Source organism: Phalangium opilio, unplaced genomic scaffold (assembly GCF_054372755.1).
Source record: "Phalangium opilio isolate 3A_F unplaced genomic scaffold, DU_Popi_V2 ptg000009l_1, whole genome shotgun sequence".
Lineage (NCBI taxonomy): Eukaryota > Metazoa > Arthropoda > Arachnida > Opiliones > Phalangiidae > Phalangium > Phalangium opilio.
Genome location: NW_028324146.1, coordinates 9,609,368 through 9,631,059, shown reverse-complemented (window position 1 = coordinate 9,631,059; position 21,692 = coordinate 9,609,368). Strand labels below are relative to the sequence as shown.

The following is a 21,692-nucleotide window of genomic DNA, read 5'->3' as shown; positions in this document are numbered from 1 at the left end:
AAAAAACCGACCCAGATTGTGTAGAATTAACGACTCGCAAGTGGACTGAACTACAAGATCGAGGTGGTCTTATCTATGCTACGGATAAAACGTTCAAAACGTTCAGCAGGATTCATTCAATTGTTTCAGAAGTCTTCTGTAAAACACATAAGCAACAGTTTGATAGGAAATCCAAAGTTAAAAGTTTACTAACAAACAATGAGGACGTTAAAAACTTTTGGATTGAAGCCTTAGATAAATGCAATGTAGATTACGCAATGGGGGAGAAAATCTTTAACATTATGATTAATAAATTCATCAACATCGAGGGAAATGGCCATGTAAGAAGCGAAAAAGATGACATGAAAGAAGCTCAAAGGAAGAAAAACCAGAAAGCAAGGGCTAAGAAAGCTTTAAGAAAAGACCTCCAAGATATTAGCAATCAGGGAACCGCGAACAAATAATCTAGTCAAACATGCGTCTTTTTTAAAAGAACCAATAATTCATTATAACACTTATTGTTACAAATAAACGAATTTAAGAATTATTATTGTTGGTACAATTCTTGCCCTTTATTGTAAGTTTCATTTTCCCTCGTTTTATAGCTCGAAGCTTGGGATTGTTGTCGCACACCTGCTGGTATGTTGGATGTTGTCCGGAGCCATTTGCCTGTCGTTGACGACTAAATTCATTTTCTAATGGATCTTGATTAACATTTGCCGTCAATACAAACATCGCGCCTTTGGAAAGCAAGAACTCTATCATTTCTACAATAGCCATGGCTGCAAATATAAATTAATACGAATCAATATTTTTAATTCAAGATAAATATTTAATACCTGACATATATTGGTTAATTTTAATAACACTGACATTCATTTGGAAGGCTTTAAGTGAAAGACTTAAAATTAACCATTAAATATTGTTTTTTTTCGTTGACAAAAATAATTCTTATTGAATTGTATTGCATGGTCGTAACAAAATACGTACTTGTTTGTTTCAATCCTGATAAAGTCTCTTGGCTTAAAAGCATTTTTTTCCTTTCCTCAGGGGTGTATGGCTTTCCATTAATTTTCCGTCTATTTTGAACATCATTTTCCCAATCGCTAAGATATTGCAGGAAGTCATTTCGGAGCCACTGAAATATTAAATATTGTAGATGAGTGCTAACTTAAAAAACAATGGGAGCGTCTCTAAAATATCACCTTTAGCCTTTTATCGTTTAAGGTTTTGTACGGGTTCACCCATGGGTTACGAGTGTGATAACCTTCTTGAAAATTCCTCGTGTTCATACAGTCAAACCACCGGTTAAATGTTCTTAGAAATTTTATGGTTTCCGACTTCTCCTCGCCAAATTCTTCACAGATTGCATTCGCAACTGATTCACTTAATACTTGAGTTGCCAGTTTAACTTTCATTTTCTGTTGAGCTTGGGGGTATACGTGGTCGTCAGTAAGGCGGAAAGCCTTTTTTAAGGTTGACCTAGAACGCTCTCTTTCAAACAAATCTATAATGGTGTTCCAAACCATATACTGTCCGTTTTTGAACATTAATCTGAATTTACACCCATCTCTGCTGTTTAAGAGGCAATTCCGAACCGTTTTAATTAAATGTGGTGGGTCAAATACGAAATAAATAAATCGATCTTCATCCGAAGCATGTACGTTTTTACACTTGTAGCATCCATCTTCATGGCCATGGTGTTTTGTGAAGACTTTCCTGTTTGTTGACGCACCGTCTCCAATTACAGCAATGATTTTAAATCCTTTTAATTCTAAGAGCGAAATTGCTCGCCAAACTATAAAGTGAAGCTCATCACCACTGATAGTGTCTGTTGGAAAATGAGCTATTGGCGCTTTAAGTCTCGTGGTAGCACCTCTTACCATAAGAACCAAAGCATGTGTTGCTATGGGCTTTTCCTTTTGGTCAAAGAGCTCAGGATTGATTGCAGCTATTTTGTCGTAAGGATCCTTGATTTTCGTATACCCAATAAGATCTCCAGTTTTTTTACTATATATAAGATCTTCTTTAATCTTCATCTCATCTAATAGCAGGTAGAAGTATTTTTGATTTTCTTCAAGTGTATTCAGCTTTAGGTCATGAGCTAGCTGTATGAACATTCCTGGTTGAAAATTAGGTTTGCGACCCACATCTGGTGTGTGTCTTAATAATGTTTGATAACTAGGCAAATGTAAAATTCCTGAATTTTCAAGTGATTTATATAACTTGGGAGCCTGATGATACATGAAGAGACACCAATGAACCACTAATGGATGCCACCTACGACACTTTTTACTTTTTAATTGGCTCATCTTTAATTGTGTAGCCAAGAAATGCTTTGGAAAGTCAAGGTTGGCTAGTTCTTCGTCAGATTTGACATTTATGTTTTTAGTCAGAATATCTGTAAGCCAGTCTTCCGCTTTGGCACCACTTGTCTCACCAGTTTTCATAATCAATTTGCTAATTGTTTTTTCCCTTCTACTTAATTTCTTCTTCAAGGTGATTCCATCAGATTTGCTCTTCTTTAATTGGAAAATAAGTTCTGAATTACTCATATTTTTAAATGAAGACATTCTTTTCTTTTCTTTTTTCTGTCTGAAAAGTTCAACACGAAATGAATTTCTTAATTTCACGCAATTGCCACACCTTTTCATTTGCGATAAAAGGCAACAGGAAGTGTGACGGATGGAATCACTAATCCAACACCTAGCACCATTCGGAACAGACTTTTCTTCAAACATCTTGCAGTAAACGTTCTCACGAGTTCCAGAACAAATTTGAAGCGAATTAAGTTTCTTCAAGAACTTTGTTAAATCTTCATGGCACAATATTTTTGAAGGGAACTCTGGGATAAGAGGGTGCTTTGTTATTGACCTGTTCATTATTCTCAGTGAAACGTTAAATTCGGTACAAATTGCTATTAAAATAACAACACCCCCAGTCTCATAGTTAATCTTTAACATTTTCATGCCATCTTCAAAATTTATCGCCCAATCCTTAGGAAAATCATAGGATGAGAATGTATCTTCGACCAGTGATTTTTTCAATGTTAAAACAGTTTCAGCATGAGACACTAACTCAACAGCATTTGCTCCAACAACGAATGGGATATGCTGATGGCTACACTCGTTTAGTACATCAATGGAACGATAATCATCAAATACTGACAAATGCTGATCATTTGATTGTTGATCAGAAAAGGTGGTTTTCCCATAATCATGATCAAGGAGATTTTGTAGTATTGGTTTTGGAACAGTTTCCGTAGATTTTTTATTATATATCTTCACAGGGGCTCGTTCGTGTGTAACTGCATTATCAATAAGATCAATATTTTGGGGCATATGTACATCCACCGCGTTTACAAGTGACGCTGATATAACGGCGAAGTCCTCGTTGGCAGAATTGAGATTTTCTACCGCTGACATTAGTATTGGTAGTCGTTGGGTTGTTTTGGATACTTCAGGAAAATGATCTACCTTTGTTTCTTGTTCCTTTAGAATTGACACTGGGGGTTTGATTATCTTCACAACTAAAAAAAGGGTGTGTGAATATGTGATACGTAACAAATTTGGCTATAAATAAAAACACATACCTGGGGGTTTTGGATATTTAAGCCATAATTGGCCTTTAAAAAATTCATCGTTTAGGTGTTTTGAGCACAAAAACGTATCATAATTGACGTTATTAACATTAAAACCAGGTTTAAACTGTGATAGCCACTTAACCCATTGAATACAGTACTCAGATTTCTGTTTAAGCTTTGGAAATGCAACAAATTCCACTCCTTGCATGTGCGGTTTATGTGAATACCGGCTATCACTGTTACAGTTCGGAAATACACAGTGCTTATTCTTACCCATTTTACTTTAATAACTACCAAATTAAAATAATTTGACGAAAAGCGAACCAGAGATAACGTTTTACACCATTACCCTTTATAAGTTCAAATATTCTACTTTATTTGTTCTCCCGCAGATGGCGTTAGCAAAACCGGAAATAACCGCTCCAATTTGTCCCCAATTTTTTTCTCTCTCTCAGAATTCCATCCCCTCCTCCTATTTTTCCACCCCCTTCTTGTTACAACTAGTGGACGTCTCGCTTTGTGCGTGCAAAGGTACGGCTGTTAAGTCCTGGATTGTTCACTATTTCGTTCATGATAAAACCAACCGCCTTTTCTTGTGTCAAGGAACGGATTCGTTTTTACTATAGTAAAATTTAACTACACTTTCGCAATAACTGATATATCTCCAGTTAATTTAAGTTAGAACTAGTATTATATTATACCTTGGGGTTTTTTCAAAAGGTATATAAGCTAAAGAAAATCAGTATATTTCATCATAAATTCTTTCTCTAGTACATCCGAAATAAATAAAAAATGTCTAATGCTCAATCAAATGAATAGTAAGTTTAAAATATTTCTAACAATTATTTACTAAATCTTGTAAGGAGATAGCTTATGTACTGAAGGTGTAGGGTTTATTATTATCTATGACTAATTATTTAAAGAAATATCCCTATATTTAATTATTATTTATTTATTTCACTGTTAGCTCTTCCACCCAATCCAATTCTGCGTGAGTAAAGAAATTTTAAGTTTTAAAATAGTACAGCTATAAGATGATAAACACCGTTTTTTTTCTACATTAGGCGGAGAACGCAGATTGTACGCCCTATTCTGCGAGATGAAGAACTTCTTCGAGAGTTTGTGGAGAATTTATCTCCACCGTCCCCCCTATTGTATATTGTTTGCTTTATCTCTACAATTAAACCTATAACTGATTGCGATACTAATGATAATTTAGCGAGGACGCATTTGAAGAATTCAATGGGGAGGAAGCAATAAGAGGCTTTTTGAGAGCAGAGAGAACTAATGCAGGAGCGCTTACACCTATAAGACCTGAGTACAGTCTATTTTTAACCTTCCGAACACTTTAATTTAAACTCTCGTGTTAGTTCAGTGGTTTAGCTTACGATATATTTCTAGTCCAAGTTAAAGCAATTAGAAAATTTCATTGGATTCAAAAATTGATTAGCTTTTATCTTTTGCAGTGTCTACAACTGGAACCAAGTCGCCCAAATTGGGTATTGCCGAGTGCCAAAAATGGGCGACATTTTGATGTGTGTTTACTGCAACAACGCGAGCCACATCAGGGTAACAGTATGTAGAAGAAAAACGATCGTATTTTGTAAAAACAACCATTGTACAAGATACGGTTGTATTATTTATAAAATCAGGCATGGTGTGTTGTATGTAGTTCAATAGAAAATAAAAAAAAATTAAAATCGAAATAAAAAATATTTAATATACTGGTATAAAGTTTTCTTATTTTAGATTTAATAATATATTGAACAGTTACATTTTGAATGCAAATACTCAATCTGAGTTAAAATAAAACCTATAACATCTCTAACATCGAAGACGAGATTGAGATGCGACAGAGCGTTAACTAGATTGTCATACTCGCTGATATTGAAAAATATTTCTAAAATTTCTCTCATAGCTGGTTTTGCATCGGAGAGGGACTTAATTTCTAAAAAGTTTATACCATCTTTGAAGTTTGATAATTTCTCATACACTATCTCGTACGCTTGTTTTATTTCATCTCTTTGAGATTCAAGCAGCGCGATGTGATTGTTAATCAGTTCTCGAAAACCAATACATTTTCTCTCAATGAAAAACTCTTTTACGTGGTTCCATAGTCCGCGTTTTTGAGACATAGGAAGGACTTCGTGTCTAAGATGAACTCCATCTTTCTCTATTTTCAATTTAAAATCTACAAGCATTTTTTCAAAGTATTCTGGATGAGTTGGCAAAAAAATAACCGAATATTGTTTATTTTCATCGTAAGGGGTTAAAATGATGTTTTCGTTTCTTAGCAAAATTGTCCATACATCCAATGGAATAACAAAAATAGCGCCAGATTCTTTTATCTCGGCATAAAGAACAATGTTTTCACCCCTCAAACCAACGCTAACTTTAATTAAATTTGATTGAAAATGAGTGAATATACGCTCTTGAAAAGCAATTAAGCTGTTTAAAACTAGCTAACTTAGAAATACGCGATATACAAAGCATTAACTTACCAGATCTTTCTTGATCGGGATTCAAAATTTGATGAACTTCTCCATTTTTCCTCCTCCGTTTATATACTCTTCTCAAATGGGTGTAGCGTTGTTCAATTTATATTCATCTGTATATTATCTTAAAAAATCTTAGCATTTCTTGCTTAATAATTTTAAAATGATTTTCGCAAGTCGAGTTTAATTTTTCAACATAATTACTCAATTTTAGACACGAAAATTTATCATGGTATAGAATTAATTAATTTTTTCTTGAAATTTTTTTGTACTTCTTTGGTATTTCATCATGGCATAAATTTATGCAAGAATTTTCTCCTTGACATATATTCCGCAATTTATCTTGACATGGTATTTCAAGTAATTATGTTGGTAATTCCCTCTTTTGCCTAATCTCTCTTCTTAAATTTATGGTAACCATTTTATGAAATCAAATTTCATAATACCGAAAATGGGGTATGAAAAAAATGGTGTATAAAAGCTGGTATGGATAACACCCAAAATCCATTCCAATCTTCACTTCGAGTGGATCAAGTCTTTACCGCGTTTGGATCAAGAAAAGGAAGAAAACCAAATGGATTCTAGCAAGGGAAAACGATCTGGCAAGTCTGAATATTTATCTTTAGATAATGAAAAGTATGAATCTTCCGATGATGACTGTTTTGAAGTTAGTTGCGTGGATGACGAAGGTGGTTTAGAAAGCGTATATACTCGAAGCTCTAACCAATGCGCTTCGATTGTTAAAATACCGCAGAAAAAGGGTGAATATTACCTAGATATTAAAGCTACTAAATATAAAGATTTAAAACGATGTGCCAAGCAGGATGTTTGGACAGCGCCTTCAAAGCGCGTTCAGTACATAGGCGATTTGAGCGAAAATGATTTAAAAGGTATTCTAATTTTAATGAAAAAGCTCGGAGAAAAGATAAAAGAAAATTCCCATAAGAAAATCTTAAATGTCGTCAAAGCTAAAAAGGCAAAATCGCAGGACTAAATACTTTTTTGCATTACCAGATAATTGTTTCGTATTATTAATATTATAGGTAAAGGGTGACGGTTTTTAATATTTAACCTTACGTTGTTTTCTTTCGAGCGCATTTAATATTACGCATTACCCAGAATGGTTTCGATAAACGAAGCCATTCGAGACTATAAACATTTTTACAAGATAGAGAAACTTTCAGTTAAAACTTCTAGAAAATACAAGTGTAACCAGGTTAATTTTCGCGTTGATATCGAAAACACGGACGAAATTAGATTAACGCATATGTACGAAGATTTGCAAAACATTCTCGATTGTGTTTTAAAGGAGATCGAAAATGAATACCCAACGTACGATAGAGTTCGCATATGCATTCAATCCGAGGAGCTCGAATCTCCTATAAATCTAAAATTAATGGCGTTAAATTCACTAACTAGCGAACGCGTTTTGGCTGCAATTGAGCACGTAGCACAATCGAGAAGGGGTTTTATTTTAGATAGTTCTTTAAGATTTGATGTTGTTTTCCTCGACTGCGATTTTGAGATATCGGGGCTTTCCAACCGAAAAAGTGTTAGAAATAGAACTATAGTAGAAATGGAAAAATTTCTTAAAGCTGACAAAAATTTTATCACTCTGCAAAATAGCGACGATCTTTGTTTCGCTAGAACGTTAGTGATTGGGAAAGTTTTGGCGGATTTGAGATGTTGTAAATCGAAAGAGCGACCGAATCTTTATACCTATTTCGTTAAAATGAAAAGATCCACGAGTTCATTACAGAAGGTGGAAGCTCTTAAACTGATTACATACGCTCGTGTACCACCCGGTCCAGTAAATTTAGCGGGTATTCAAAGGTGTCAAAATTATTTGCAAGGAGAATATCAAATTATTGTTTACAACGCGGAAGATAACTTTCAAAAGTACTACATTGGCCCATGGAATAGAAAACAAATTTTTATTTTGCTTTTACGAAACCACGCTGTAGCGATAAAGAATATTTCGAGAATGTTTGGCGGCGAAAGTTATTGTCCCAAATGCCTCGTTGTTTTTTATAAGTCTAGCGAAAAAAAGGCCCACCATTGTTCGCAGGGTGAATTAAATTGTAAAAGATGTTCATCACTTAACGTCTTCCATGAGATTAAAGAAATTCAGGTTATCAGGTGTAAATCTTGCAATCGTTATTTTAAAGGTAATGAGTGTTTATCGTTACATATTTCGAATGGTACTTGCGATCGACTAAAACGTTGTCAGCAATGCGGTCAAGAAATTGAAACCCTGAACAATAGCATTCACGAATGCGAAAAAAAATGTAAGCAGTGCTTGATTGTGCATGAAAAGAACCAGTGTTACGTTATGCCTTTAAAAGAAAAATCTCCTCCGATGAAATATGGATTTTTCGATTGCGAAAGCTACGTATCCGAGTCTAAAGAACATGTAGCCATCCTACTTGTCAGTGCTATGGAGATGGATGATGAAACATACGAATTTAAGACTTTCAAAGGGCAAGATTGCTGTAAACAGTACTTGGACTACTTGTTTCAAACAGAGGAATCGTTTGTTCAGCACGATACCAAAAGAATGAAAAAAATTAAACCGCGATTTGAGAACTACGTCATTTTTTCTCATAACGGTTCCCATTTCGACTCGTATTGGATTTTAAACACTTTAGTTAATCACTACTTTATTAAACCTCAAGTAATTTTCAACGGCAGCCGCGCTTTAGCTGTTTTTATCAAAAACCAAAATATCAAGTTTTTGGACTCGATGAATTTCGTCGCCGGCTCTCTTAGATCTTTGAATAAAACCTTTGAACTGGGGGAATGTAAGAAACAGTTTTTCCCGTATATTTTCTTGACTCACGACACGATGAATTATAAGGGAAAATTGCCTGACAAATCTTATTTTCAACCTGAAAAAATGAAGACTAAGGATTACGAAGAATTCGAAATTTGGTACGAAGAAAAGCGTAAGACCGAGTACGATATGAACAAGGAGCTGGAGGAATACTGTCAAATGGATGTTTCCGTTTTAAAGGAAGCGATGGTTAAATTTAAAAATCTTTTTCTAAAAGCTACCAATTTCGACCCTTTCAATATGAACGCTATATCCATTTCGGGTGCTTGTCTACGTTTTTTCCTTCACACATACTTGAAAGAATACGCTTTAGCTATCGTGCCGCAAAATGGGTACCTATACCAACATCAAAATCAAAGTCGCGAAGCTATGAAATGGATCTCCCTCGAGGCTAAACAAAGGAATGTAAATTTCCAAACTACTTTTTCTATCCAGGGTGAAAAATACTTTGGAAAGTTCCCAGTCGATGCTTATTGTCCCGATCCTGAAATTATTCTCCAATATCATAATGATTTTTTTCACGGATGCGTTAGACACACAAAGCAGTGTAGCTTCAATTCATTTCTTGGAAAAACCAACAAAGCGTTATACGAAAGAACTCGGGTCCGTCCGGGATTTGAACCCGGGACCACTCGCACCCAAAGCGAGTATCATACCCCTAGACCAACGGACCATGCGTGTTAGAGACATGCTCAACTCATAGGCCTAACCTGTAGATAGTTGAATTTAAATAGTCACTAAGTTACTTCCTCAAAAAACTCGGGTCCGTCCGGGATTTGAACAGGGGACCACTCGTACCCAAAGCGAGTATCATACCCCTAGACCAACGGACCATGCGTATCTGAGACATGCTCAACACATAGGCCTAACCTGTAGATAGTTGAATTTAAATAGTCACTAAGTTTCTTCTTGAAAAACTCGGGTCCGTCCGGGATTTGAACCCGGGACCACTCGCACCCAAAGCGAGTATCATACCCCTAGACCAACGGACCATGCGTATCTGAGACATGCTCAACTCATAGGCCTAACCTGTAGATAGTTGAATTTAAATAGTCACTAAGTTACTTCCTCAAAAACTCGGGTCCGTCCGGGATTTGAACAGGGGACCACTCGTACCCAAAGCGAGTATAATACCCCTAGACCAACGGACCATGCGTATCTGAGACATGCTCAACTCATAGGCCTAACCTGTAGATAGTTGAATTTAAATAGTCACTAAGTTACTTCTTCAAAAACTCGGGTCCGTCCGGGATTTGAACAGGGGACCACTCGTACCCAAAGCGAGTATCATACCCCTAGACCAGCGGCCCATGCGTATCAGAGATGATCAACTCATAGGCCTAACCTGTAGATAGTTGTATTTAAATAGTCACTAAGTTACTTCTTCAAAAACTCGGGTCCGTCCGGGATTTGAACAGGGGACCACTCGCACCCAAATCGAGTATCAAACCCCTAGACCAACGGATCATGCGTATCATAAACATGCTCAACTCATAGGCCAAACCTGTATTTAGTTGCATTTTAATGTCACTAAAATACTTCTTGAAAAACTTGGGTCCGTCCGGGATTTGAACCCGGGACCACTCGCACCCAAAGCGAGTATCATACCCCTAGACCAACGGACCATGCGTATCTGAGACATGCTCAACTCATAGGCCTAACCTGTAGATAGTTGAATTTAAATAGTCACTAAGTTACTTCCTCAAAAACTCGGGTCTGTCCGGGATTTGAACCCGGGACCACTTGCACCCAAAGCGAGTATCATACCCCTAGACCAACGGACCATGCGTATCAGAGTCATGCTCAACTAGACATTGAAGAATACATCAAAAACGCCGCTCCGAATGCCGAATTTAAAACCATGTGGAGTTGCGATTTTGAAGAATATCTTCGAAACCATCAGGAAGATAAATCTTATTGCGATACCGTATCATTGCCTTCTTCTATAGGATCGAGAGAAATGATTGTCGGGGGTAGGGTAGAAAACTTCAAATTGTTGCATATCTGTCAACCGGGTGAAAAGATACTGTATCGAGACGTCTGCAGTCTTTATAGTTTTGTCATGAAATTTAAAGACTTTCCAAAAGGACACCCTACTATATTTACGCGAAATTGTAGTTTAGAAAAAGATAAATATTTTGGCGTGTTAAAATGCAAGGTTTTAGCCCCCAAAAAACTATACATTCCGATTCTTGCATTTAAATCTAATTCAAAATTACTGTTTAGTCTATGTCGCACCTGCGCGGAAAAAAGCTTATCAAGCCCTTGTCAGCATTCGAGAGAGCAGCGTATATTCGAAGGTGTGTTCAATACTCCCGAAATTTATTTGGCAATGGAATTCGGTTACGAGCTGATTTCTATATCCGAAGTTTGGCATTACCCCGAGCGATTCAGATACGTGAAAAACCAAAGTTCTGGATTGTTTGGGGATTACATTGACAAGTTTTTAAAATTGAAAATTTGTAATAGCGGTTGGCCTGACAACGTAGAGACTGAAAGTCAGAAAAAGGATTATTTACAATCCATTTACGAAAAAGAAGGCATTTCGATATCAATCGAAGAAGTTACTAACAATCCAGCTTTAAGGAATATTTGCAAGCTAACGTTAAACTCGCTTTTCGGTAAAATGTGTCAAAATCTGGACAGAGGAAAGACTGTTATTATAGATAAATACGAAGAACTAGTGGCTATATTAACCGATGAGACTAAAGATCTGGAAGATATTCGACCTCTGAACGATTCATTGGCTTTGCTAACTTACAAACATAAGAAACCTTTCGTTCCTGCTTTACGAAGTGGCAGTCCTGTTATTGGAGGTTTTATCACAACCTACGCTCGAATAGAGCTATTTAACGTTATTCACAAGCTTGGGAAACGTTTGCTTTATATCGATACTGATGGTGCCATTTTTTTAGAAGGAGGGAAAGATGATTGGATCCCTCCCGAAGGAAGTAGTTTGGGAGAGTGGAAATCAGAAATAGGCGCTTCGCATATAACAGAATTTGTCAGTACAGGACCAAAATCGTACGCTTATAAAACATCAGACAATCAATGCGTGGTGAAGTCGAAAGGTATCACGCTTTCTCGCGAAAATGAAAAAATTATAAATTTTGAATCTATGGTAGACGCCTTACAAAATCCAGAAAAACGGTATACGGTAGATATCCCGTTTAACGTTGTTCGACGCAAGCGGGACTTAACTTTACTCTTAGGAAACTTAAAAAAACAATTTGGAGTCACCTTCTCTAAAAGGGTTCTTCTAGATGACTTTACTACATTACCCTTTGGGTATTGCCAAGAAGAAGAAGCAAGTGATTGCCAAGAAGAAGAAGCGAGTTACCTTTCATCACATTGTTAAAGTTCATTGGCTACCCGATAGCGAAGATCGAAGGAACGAGTGGCTGTACACCGCCGCGCGATTTAAAGATAGAGTATTTCTTTTGAACACCCTTTTGAAACCAATTTTTGAACGAAAATTAAAAGAATCATAGTCGACAATGTCCTGTCGGTTGAAATTCGTAGCACCCTTTCAAATGATTGTTTCCGGCGCGTCTATGAGCGGAAAGACGAATTTTGTTTTGGAGTTATTGAAAAATCGTCAAAAAATTATAGACCCACCCCCTCACAGGATCGTATATTGCTACTCTCTATTTCAAGAAAAGTTTCACGAAATACGCAAAGAAATACCAGAAATTGAATTTCTGGAAGGATTGCCGCCTGATGATACGGATTTCTTTAACCCCAAAGTTAATAACCTGCTAGTGTTGGACGATTTAGCCCCTGTTGCTAATGCTAGTTCGTTCATTTCTTACCTTTTTACGGTTGGCTGTCATCATTTAAATTTAAGTTTAATTTTAATTACTCATAATCTATTCTCTATGGGGAAGGAATCTAGAGTTATAAGTTTGAATACTTCTTATTTTGTAATATTTAAAAATTTAAGGTCTCGGAGTCAGATTTCCCACTTGGAAAGACAGATATTTCCGGGTAAAAAAATAATGTCAAAAGCGTATGAAATGGCTACATCTGACAAACGGTATAGTTACATAATTTGCGATTTGCGTCAAACTTGCGACGACTCTTTGAGATTAAGAACAAATGCACTTCCCAATGAAGGAAACATGATATTTTTTGTGGAATAACAAATAGTTTATTTAAAACAAAGTCCCTGGTGGAGATTCAATTCATTGTAGTGAAAGATGCCATCCAAGTCATTTCGGAAACATTATCCTTACCTTAAACTACTGAGAGATATTAATCCTCAACAAAGGAAAACTTTAATATCGTTATCTAGCAAAGATCAGTTAAAATCTATTTGCACTATATGTTACAACTTGAAAAGAAACGCCATCGCTCTTCCGCAAAGCAAAAAAAGAAATTTGAGGCGGTACGAAAAAATTATAAAATCGCTATCTAAACGCCGTAGCCCAAATCAGGTTCGACAGTTGTTGTACAAGCAGACTGGAGGATTTTTTCTACCTAGCCTGATTGGTGCTATAATTCCAACTCTTTTGTCAGCTATAACCGGTGGAGAATGAAGAAAATGATTCTAGTTCCGGCGTCCTCGATTATGACCGATGTTGAAAAACAGGTTTCTTCGTTGGATAATGAAATTACCACCATTCTCAACCAACCTGGGAATCCCGATGATAAAGCCAGACAATATCTAAAATCTCTTCAACAATACCTTACAATGAAAAACTTGGTTGAACCTCCCGAAGTTAGAATAGCTCCTCAGCCAACGCCTGTATCGTCAACACCCATGCCTTCATCAAGCTATCTAAAATCTCACCAATATACCGGACAATCGTACGAACCACCGGTTCCAGTAATTGTCAAAACGAAACCTCGAAAATAAATTGTGTTAGTTAAAAAGACCATTGGAAGTAATTATCAAGTTCGACGTTCTCAAAAGATGAAGAAAAAGTTAATTAAGCTTTCAAATCCATCTCTAGAAGCAGCAAAATCGTCTCCTGTTCTGAAAGAGATAAAAACACCAAGGACTGTCAAGAGATCCCCGTATGAATTAAGGCGAGAGAAAGGAAAAAAACCCAACAAATGGCTAGAATTTTGATTTTATTCATTATAATATCGAAACTCGTGATTTAACAAATGTGTACACAAATTTAACAATGATATGCTATCGTTATAATAAAGGTTTTTCTTATAAAGTAATTGGATTATTTCTTTCATACTGTAACCCTCGCATTTGGCGAAACAGTACATTAAAGTATGCAAACCGCAAAAATCGCTATCGATAGGTTGAATTACACAATCGTTGTAGATCCATTCTGAAGCGTAAGGGGTCAAATCAAATCCGTAATGGGTAGGATTCATTCCAAAGGAGCAAAAGAATTCCGCTCTTTCTCGGTTGACGAAGAAAGCAACCCAGTGTCCATCGGCGATATAAGAAGGTGAAGTATTAACGACGAAAAGATAAACATTTTTCTCTAGAGGGGGTGGTGGTAGCTTGTCCGAAGGAAAAACACCGATAAAAAATGGTGAAGTTCGAGGATCGCAGTGCAAGACTTCGGAGAGTTGTTGCGTATTCATGACCTCACTTGTAATAATTGCGGTTCGTAAAAAGCGCCTCTGATTGATCCACCTTGACCATCTTTAACGTTGTACGCTGGAGGACTCCGATGCAGGACTTTATCTATGATGAAATTCTCTTTGGTCCAGTTGGCAGTTCCTCCCTTTTCGAATCTAGTTTTCGAAGTTGCTAATTTAACTATCATGCCTGGTTTGAGAGCGGGTTTCTTCCCCTTCTTCTTATCTCCGTATAATCTAAACCAAACTAAATGCTCGTTATTGATATTAACATCTTTTGGTTTAAAACCAGTTGTCGAATGGACGCTCGAATTGTAACTTTTAACCAAGTTTGGCAAAACTTTAACATAATCATACTTCCCGCTTCTGGTAAAGTATTTGTATATCTTTGACGACAGTGTACCATTGAATCTCTCTACTAAGGACGCTTTAGTATCATTTACTAAAGCGAATGAACTGACGTTGTGTTTCTTTAAAAAATTGTCAAACCTTTTATTTACAAATTCTCCGCCTTGATCGAAAGTGAGTTTGGAAGGTTTGCGAGATTTAAAAATACTAGAGAAAGCTTTAACAATACTTTCCGGTTTTTTATCTCGAAGAGGGATAGCCCAAGCGAAGCGCGATAACACGACGATGATAGTTAATACGTAGCGTTTTTTATTATTATACCGCTTAAACCGGTTGAAATCCATAAGATCGCACATCCATTGTTCATCTTTAGAAGTTACATAGACTTGATTTCTGGGGAATTTGAGTTTTCTAGGTCGGTGAGTTATGTAGGTATTCTGAGCTAACAACCAGTTTCTAGTCTCCTTTTTCGAAATTCCTTTAACACTATTTTGTAATTTCTTTATACTTCATAACCCAGCCGGGTGAGAGAGATTGTAATAAACTTTCGCCAACTCATCGAGTCTCGACATTGGTGTGGAAAATGAGTAAATAACTTTCAATCAGGTGAAATTTATATTTCTTTATTCAAAACATTTATCCGTAAACAATCATATTTTTCAAATTGGTTAAATTATTAATAATATCGCTATAAAGGATGTACACGTCTTCTAATTTCGTTCCATCCATTTCTTCGTAAAATTCGACCAAAACCTCGTCGTAATTCATCCGCGGAAGCGCTTGTTCGATATTCTGTTCCACCGCTTGACACCAGTTGATATTATCGGCTCCGCAGGAAATATCGTGAGCTAACTTGTGATGACAACAACTGTTTTCGCATTTGATGGTAATTGAATAAAGTATATTCGTCAATTTTTCCAAAACGATCCTTTTCATAACATCCTTAGCGTCGAGTAAAACTTTGACTTCGCGATCGATGGTACTTTTCAAAGACTTCAAACTTTTCCACGATTCTTGATTCAGGGAGAATCCGCGAGCGGAAGAGTACATAATGTGATAGTTATGATTTGCGCCGCGAACGTATTGTCTAAGGTCCAACTGCTTTTCTTTTCCAACGGTGAGACACTCTAGCAGAATATTATCTGTACTCATCCAAGTGTGAAACCTTTCAGATTCCCCATCGAAGTGAGAATCAATTTCGGGTTGCACCTTCCAAAGATCGTTCCAAATAGAATGATGAAACGAAACTTCCGAGTCGTTGTCTCGTCTTCGAATGGTAACGTAAGGATCGACGATATTTCTTACTACGATCTCCAGATCGCTGGAAAGATTGTGACTGACGAACATCTTGAAGATTAATGAAGAGTTGGTCGAGATATTTTTCCATTTATAGTCGCTATTTTCTTAATTAGATGCTGACATCTCTGTTTTAATCAAGTGGATAAATAACGCTTCTGTCTCTGGTCACGTAGAGCTCTTTGTTAAACACAGCATAAATTACGCAAGTGGTGTTGGTGTTGAGTGGTTTAGCAAACTTCATACTAAGACGAAGATTTCCCTGCTTAGGAGGGTTGATAAAATCACCTTGACAATCGCCGGCAGCTGTTAAATCGTACGCGAATATGGTATAACCGTTACCATAGTCTTCGTAAGAAATATAATTGCCTTTGTTTTTACCTAGTATATCTAACACAACGAACAGTGACGCATATTCTCTGGTATATTGTCTTTTGTCAAAGTTGGGTTCGAAAGGAATGTCTGGAAAATTTGTCGAGTCAATAGCGACCGACATATGTCTCAAATCATTATGAGTGAGATGATAAGGATTGGTATCTAACGTACCGTTGAAAGCGTTCGTGGGTACGAAGAAAACTATCATAAGATCGGGCATTCTCCCAATGAAAACATTTTCCCTAGTGCAATCGACTTCGCCTTTAGATATTGGGAAATGTTTAATAACCGTTTGCTTAATCGGATATCGAGCTGGGTATTGCTCTAAAACTTTAGCGTGAGCCAAAAGAATTTCAGGGCGTACCTTAACCAATTTAGCTATGAGAACAGCTTCATCAATAACAACATATTATTGGGTACTTTGGAAATAATAGGGAAATGTTTAGGAGATCGGAAAAGTCGAATCATAAGGTCAACTCCAGGAAGCATGTACTTATTCGTACGAAATAAATCTGCCGGTAAATGCCCAATCATTTCAATTTGATTTGATAATTTTGTTCTAGCGGCTCTTTTCAACATTCCGTTTTCATTTGTTTTGTTTTGTTGAGTAAACATTTCGTCCGGGGAAGTTGGCGAGTCTTTGTAATAACATTGTAAACCGAGTTGAGATTTTTTAGCATCTTCGGAACAGCTTAAAACTGTTTCAATAAGCGGTCCGTATTGAGCGCAGTTGCTCGATGCTTGAGTCGGTGTATTTTGAGCCAAAACATCGATTTGACTGAATAGGGAGAATAAAAACAGATTGACTGGTCCAACGTTAACCTCGTTAGGTTCGAGTGCCGTTCCGTCTTCGTGAAGAATTCTAGCTTTAACTTTAAGCTTTGTTTCGCCAAGATCCATATACTCTTCTTCGTTCGATTTAACGTAAAAGGTTATCGGTCCAGAGTCTGTAATCGCGCTAATCGGTTGATAGGTTACTTCGGTAGACGATATGACATTGCTGTTTTCCGTTGGAATTTCAAAAATGTCTAGCTCGTTACGCATCCCCTCTCTCACCTCCATGGTTTTTGATTATGGTAGAAAATCTCTCTTAGTGCGATTCTTCTTAACGCGTTTACTTTTCTTTTTAGCTCCGCCTTGTGAATTTCTTTTCCTTTTTCGACGAGCACCAGAACCGAACTGCGAAGTAGCTACGTGATCACCAGCTTTATGTAAAAGATTACCTCCAGCTAGTTTTAGATTATTTTTAAAAGCCTTTTTCGGGTCTTCTCCAGACTGGATATCGGTATACATTCTGGTACCGATACCTAAAGCCTCGCGTCCGAGGGCCTTAGCCACGGGTTTTACAATTGGTGTAATGAATTTAATTAGCTTGCGAAATAAATTTCCAAGACCCCTCCCGCGTTGGAAAACAGGTCCAGAAAATACTGGAAAGCTGCCAGCACCTGATTGCTGCAGGTAATACTGTAGATAACTATCCCTTTGAACCATCTTTTACGAAATGTAGCTTGAGGATAGTCTTACCTAGTTTAAATGGTACGTGTAAATTTGCGTCGGTTTTTATTTCTACCTCGATAATTTCTAGTTCGTTAAGTCTTAGCGGATAGTAATCAATATTAGTAAACGTTTGAATGAACGTTTTCTTGTCAGCATTATCCGGTCTAGCAACGATTCGTAAAAGAGGAGCAGCGACGTCACCCACAAATTGGTATTGAATAATATTCGTATACACGAACAGGGCTTCGATACCTCTGTTTAAATCCGCAATGTATTCTCCGGTAGTATGATCTTTCAGCTGAACCCCGAGTTGACTCTTCGCGAAGCCTAACATTAAACCAAGACCCGGAAAACCAGTGGGAAAAGCCAGGCTATACCCTTTGTCGCACCAAATAGTAACGGTTTGGTCTTCATTAACGAAAAATCGAAATTTTTCTCTATAAGCATCGGGAATTGTTTTTTTCATAGCTCTTAAAATATCTTCAATATCGTGATAAACACCCGCAGGTATGATATGCGTCAATTGATTAATCTTTGGCTTGATGGCTTGATCATTTGGCAAATCGTCGTCGCTGGAATCCATCATAGGCTGATCGTCAAGTAATTCATCCTTAAACGTATCACCCTCTTTAGCGGGTTGATCATTAGAGGGATGATCATCAGGTAGATCTTCCTCACCTTTGGCATCGTTAAGAGCTACATCTTTTTCTCTAAGACCTCTATTTCTAATCGGTATTACGTTAATATCAATCGCTTTGAGCTCGTCATCGACAGTTTTGGGTGCATTAATCGGATGGTCATCTTCATCGTCTACGCTTCCCGTTCTTTGTAGATTTACGGCTTTGAAATCCTTTTTTCTGGACCTTATTTCGATATAATTACCCTTGTAAGAAATGGATAAAGTTTTGGCGTGACGCGATAAGGGGAACCGTGAAACGTACCGACCCGAGACGAAATTTTTCTCTCGAAACTCTAGCACGAGAGAGAGAGGTCCTTCCGGGATTCTTACTTGCACATCCGGGTGTATATTCATCAAAAGAAACCTTTCTTCCGATTTTCGACCAACGACATTCGGATGGCGATCCACCTTCATTTGCAATAAATCTCTATATTTGGGTTTTATTTGATCGCGCAGGATATCAATTAAAGTTTTATGTAAAGAATATTTAACCGTATGACCTTTTTTCGTTCTTTTGCACTCATAATCACCTGGTGGTATTTCTAACTTGTAAGTAAACCAATTAGCATCATCGTCGATAGAGGGTGCCATGGTTAAAAATCTATCATAACCCTGAGTAACATTATCCCAAACTGGTGGTAAAACCACTTCAGCCAAACCAACCTTCCAGTTTGATAAGAGTTTAATAGGTTGCGGTAACTTCACCTTAAAAGATGATTGGTTGTTCTCGGGGAAATCGTCCATAGACGCATTACTGGGCAAAGTGACGTAAAACGAGTCTTCCATAATTAAGAGATTTGAAGAATACTGAGTCAGAATGGTGAAAGAGTGAAGGTTTTATAGTCGGGGTAGTAGTATTTAACCATTTCACCCCCAGCGGCGCGCTGCGGCGCGGTTTCTCCCCCATGTTGAATAATGTTAACAGTAAATTTGAACTTATATGCGTATTTTTCTTAAATGAATCTAAAATATTACATTTGTGTATTATTTATCACATAGTTAAGAAGAAGAAATTGAAGTACTTATATTTAGACGTAAAGATATTGTGGTACAAATACCTACGACATTTTTTGATCACTGATTGGCTAAAAAAATTAATTCGACTCGTATCTTACAAGCTACATAATTCAGGAAGTAAATATATCTCGAACGTCGCTTAAATAAACATGAAGGAGCAAAGGTTATTATAGATAGTCGACTAAGATCCTCTCGGTGTTGTTGTTTTACATATAAAGTGCATACTTTATAGTCGGGGAAAATATCTACCCCGGGGAGGTGGGCTCGCTAACACGACACTTGTTTACTTTGGGGGCGTGGTTGTTTACTTTATTCTTAAAGTACAGGGGTTAACTACTAGTATACTCGAAACAGTGTAGCTAGCTGGCCTGCTAAATGGAGTAGGGCTGTGCGAACCTTGAATATATGGTTTCGAGTCGAGTCTCTAGTACTAAAATTTTCCCTTATCGAGTATAGAGCTGAGTCTTGATTACTCGAATCGAGTATCAAGTAGTTGGAAAATTTGTTTCGATTATTTATCGAGTAATTGGGAATTGATTTTCTAGTAGTCCCACACTTCCTGTTAATTTATCGCTCTCATAATGGACATTAATTGAAATTTTGATCACCGACAACCAGTTCAAATAATTCCCAGACGGTATTAGTCTTCTTTCCCTTTAAAATTAACAAACTTAATTCCTCATTGATATCTTCGTCGAACCTCATTCGTCACTGAAGACACTTCTAGCCCTTGTTATACTTCGCGCAAGTCCCAAACGAAACTAAACTTCAAAAAAAAAATTAATTAATAAAATAAAATAAAAAATAATAGTCAACGCGCTTTTAACTGTATTTTATTACTTTTACTTTTACTTCCACTATTGAACCAGCTAGGAGCTACTACCCAACTATATTACTGGAATTATGATATAAACTACCCAATCAGCAAAAACTATCGTCTGTTAACCCTTAAGCGTGAATTTCTAGTAGATTTTCATAGCTCCTACATCCCATTTTCAGAGTTATAGCCTTCCCAAAAGCAGGTTCGATTACTTATCTACCCTTGGTTTGGTACTCGAAAGTTTTACGTGTCTCAGAAAATCTGTTATCGAGTATTTTCGATCGAGTACTCGAGTCGTACTCCTACAGCACTAAAAACTGAGGTGATTTCACAAACTACGCCAGCACCCTTCAGCTTGTTTTATTGTTTGTACCGACGTCATAGGTTTATTGTTGTGATAAAATCATTAAGGGTGAAAAATCCATATTTTCAAGACAAGGGTCAAAGGATTGCACTGTCTGCTTGTTCAAACGTTACAGTCGGGTTATTAATAATTTCAATGGTTACAATTTATAAAGTAATATACGTTACAAATATTAACCGTACAAAGTACTGGATGTATTTAAAATAGCCTTATTTCCGAGCAGCTCCACCTACCCATAGCGGCGACTTTGAGAACTACTGTAATCGGTAAGCCAACCAGATGTCCCTAAAAATCTCGTTACGTCACTTACGGGCACTTTCGGCAGGGATAAGGGAGGTGAGATGGATGGAGAATTGACCAATAAATTTTGGTACCTTGAGTATGAAGTTGCGAGACTATTTTCGGGCACTCCGGTGGACCATGCCCTGTATATATTCCAGTCAAGGTCACTGGACACATGTTCTATAATATTTTTTTATTTCTGGCCCTGATCATCCTCAAAAATGAGGCTTGTAAATAAGTTTTATTTCTAGCTCTCTAAACCAATGAATCCTGGTGTTTTGAATATTAAACTGGTCCTGGGACCAGTGACCCTTTCCCTATTTATTTTCTACTGGTCCCAGGATTCGGGAAAATAAAGACAAAATTCAAGTGTCAATGTTAAAAATAGTAAAAATTTATTGCTTGAGCATAACTAACCTATGTTATTATTAGAATTAAGCAACGAGGCTAACTTAACATGGCAACAGTTTATTCACAAGTGGAAGTTTAAAATACAGAGTTAACGCATTTATACATCTTTAGTACACATTTGTGGAAGCGGTTACTGAAATATCTAAAGGTTTGTGGGTAGGCT

The 21,692-nt window shown here is 37.0% G+C and overlaps 3 protein-coding genes, 1 long non-coding RNA gene and 3 other non-coding genes across 7 annotated transcripts; 2 read left to right on the top strand and 5 right to left on the bottom strand.

The window, feature by feature from the left end:
- Positions 1–516: 516 nt before the first annotated feature.
- Positions 517–3,404, bottom strand: LOC149713742 (uncharacterized). The gene is made up of 3 exons (XM_089844550.1): positions 1,185–3,404; positions 970–1,117; positions 517–761 (listed from the first exon to the last, which is right to left on the bottom strand). The coding sequence occupies exons 1-3, from the start codon at positions 3,402–3,404 to the stop codon at positions 517–519; spliced, it is 2,613 nt and encodes an 870-aa protein (XP_089700676.1).
- Positions 3,405–4,211: 807 nt separating this feature from the next.
- LOC149713741 (uncharacterized) lies at positions 4,212–5,618 on the top strand. The gene is made up of 3 exons (XR_016371494.1): positions 4,212–4,716; positions 4,782–4,880; positions 5,029–5,618. It is a non-coding gene; the product is annotated as an uncharacterized LOC149713741 (long non-coding RNA).
- Positions 5,619–7,177: 1,559 nt separating this feature from the next.
- LOC149713737 (uncharacterized) lies at positions 7,178–12,248 on the top strand. Its single transcript, XM_089844542.1, has 2 exons — positions 7,178–9,295; positions 10,686–12,248. Exons 1-2 carry the CDS (start codon positions 7,178–7,180, stop codon positions 12,246–12,248), a joined length of 3,681 nt encoding a protein of 1,226 aa, XP_089700668.1.
- TRNAP-UGG (transfer RNA proline (anticodon UGG)) lies at positions 9,492–9,563 on the bottom strand. The gene has a single exon. It is a non-coding gene; the product is annotated as a tRNA-Pro (tRNA).
- Positions 9,811–9,882, bottom strand: TRNAP-UGG (transfer RNA proline (anticodon UGG)). Its single transcript has one exon. It is a non-coding gene; the product is annotated as a tRNA-Pro (tRNA).
- On the bottom strand, positions 10,444–10,515 carry TRNAP-UGG (transfer RNA proline (anticodon UGG)). Its single transcript has one exon. It is a non-coding gene; the product is annotated as a tRNA-Pro (tRNA).
- A 3,969-nt stretch (positions 12,249–16,217) lies between the features above and the next one.
- LOC149713736 (uncharacterized protein F54H12.2-like) lies at positions 16,218–17,521 on the bottom strand. Its single transcript, XM_089844530.1, has 2 exons — positions 16,880–17,521; positions 16,218–16,823 (listed from the first exon to the last, which is right to left on the bottom strand). Exons 1-2 carry the CDS (start codon positions 17,519–17,521, stop codon positions 16,218–16,220), a joined length of 1,248 nt encoding a protein of 415 aa, XP_089700656.1.
- Positions 17,522–21,692: the final 4,171 nt, after the last annotated feature.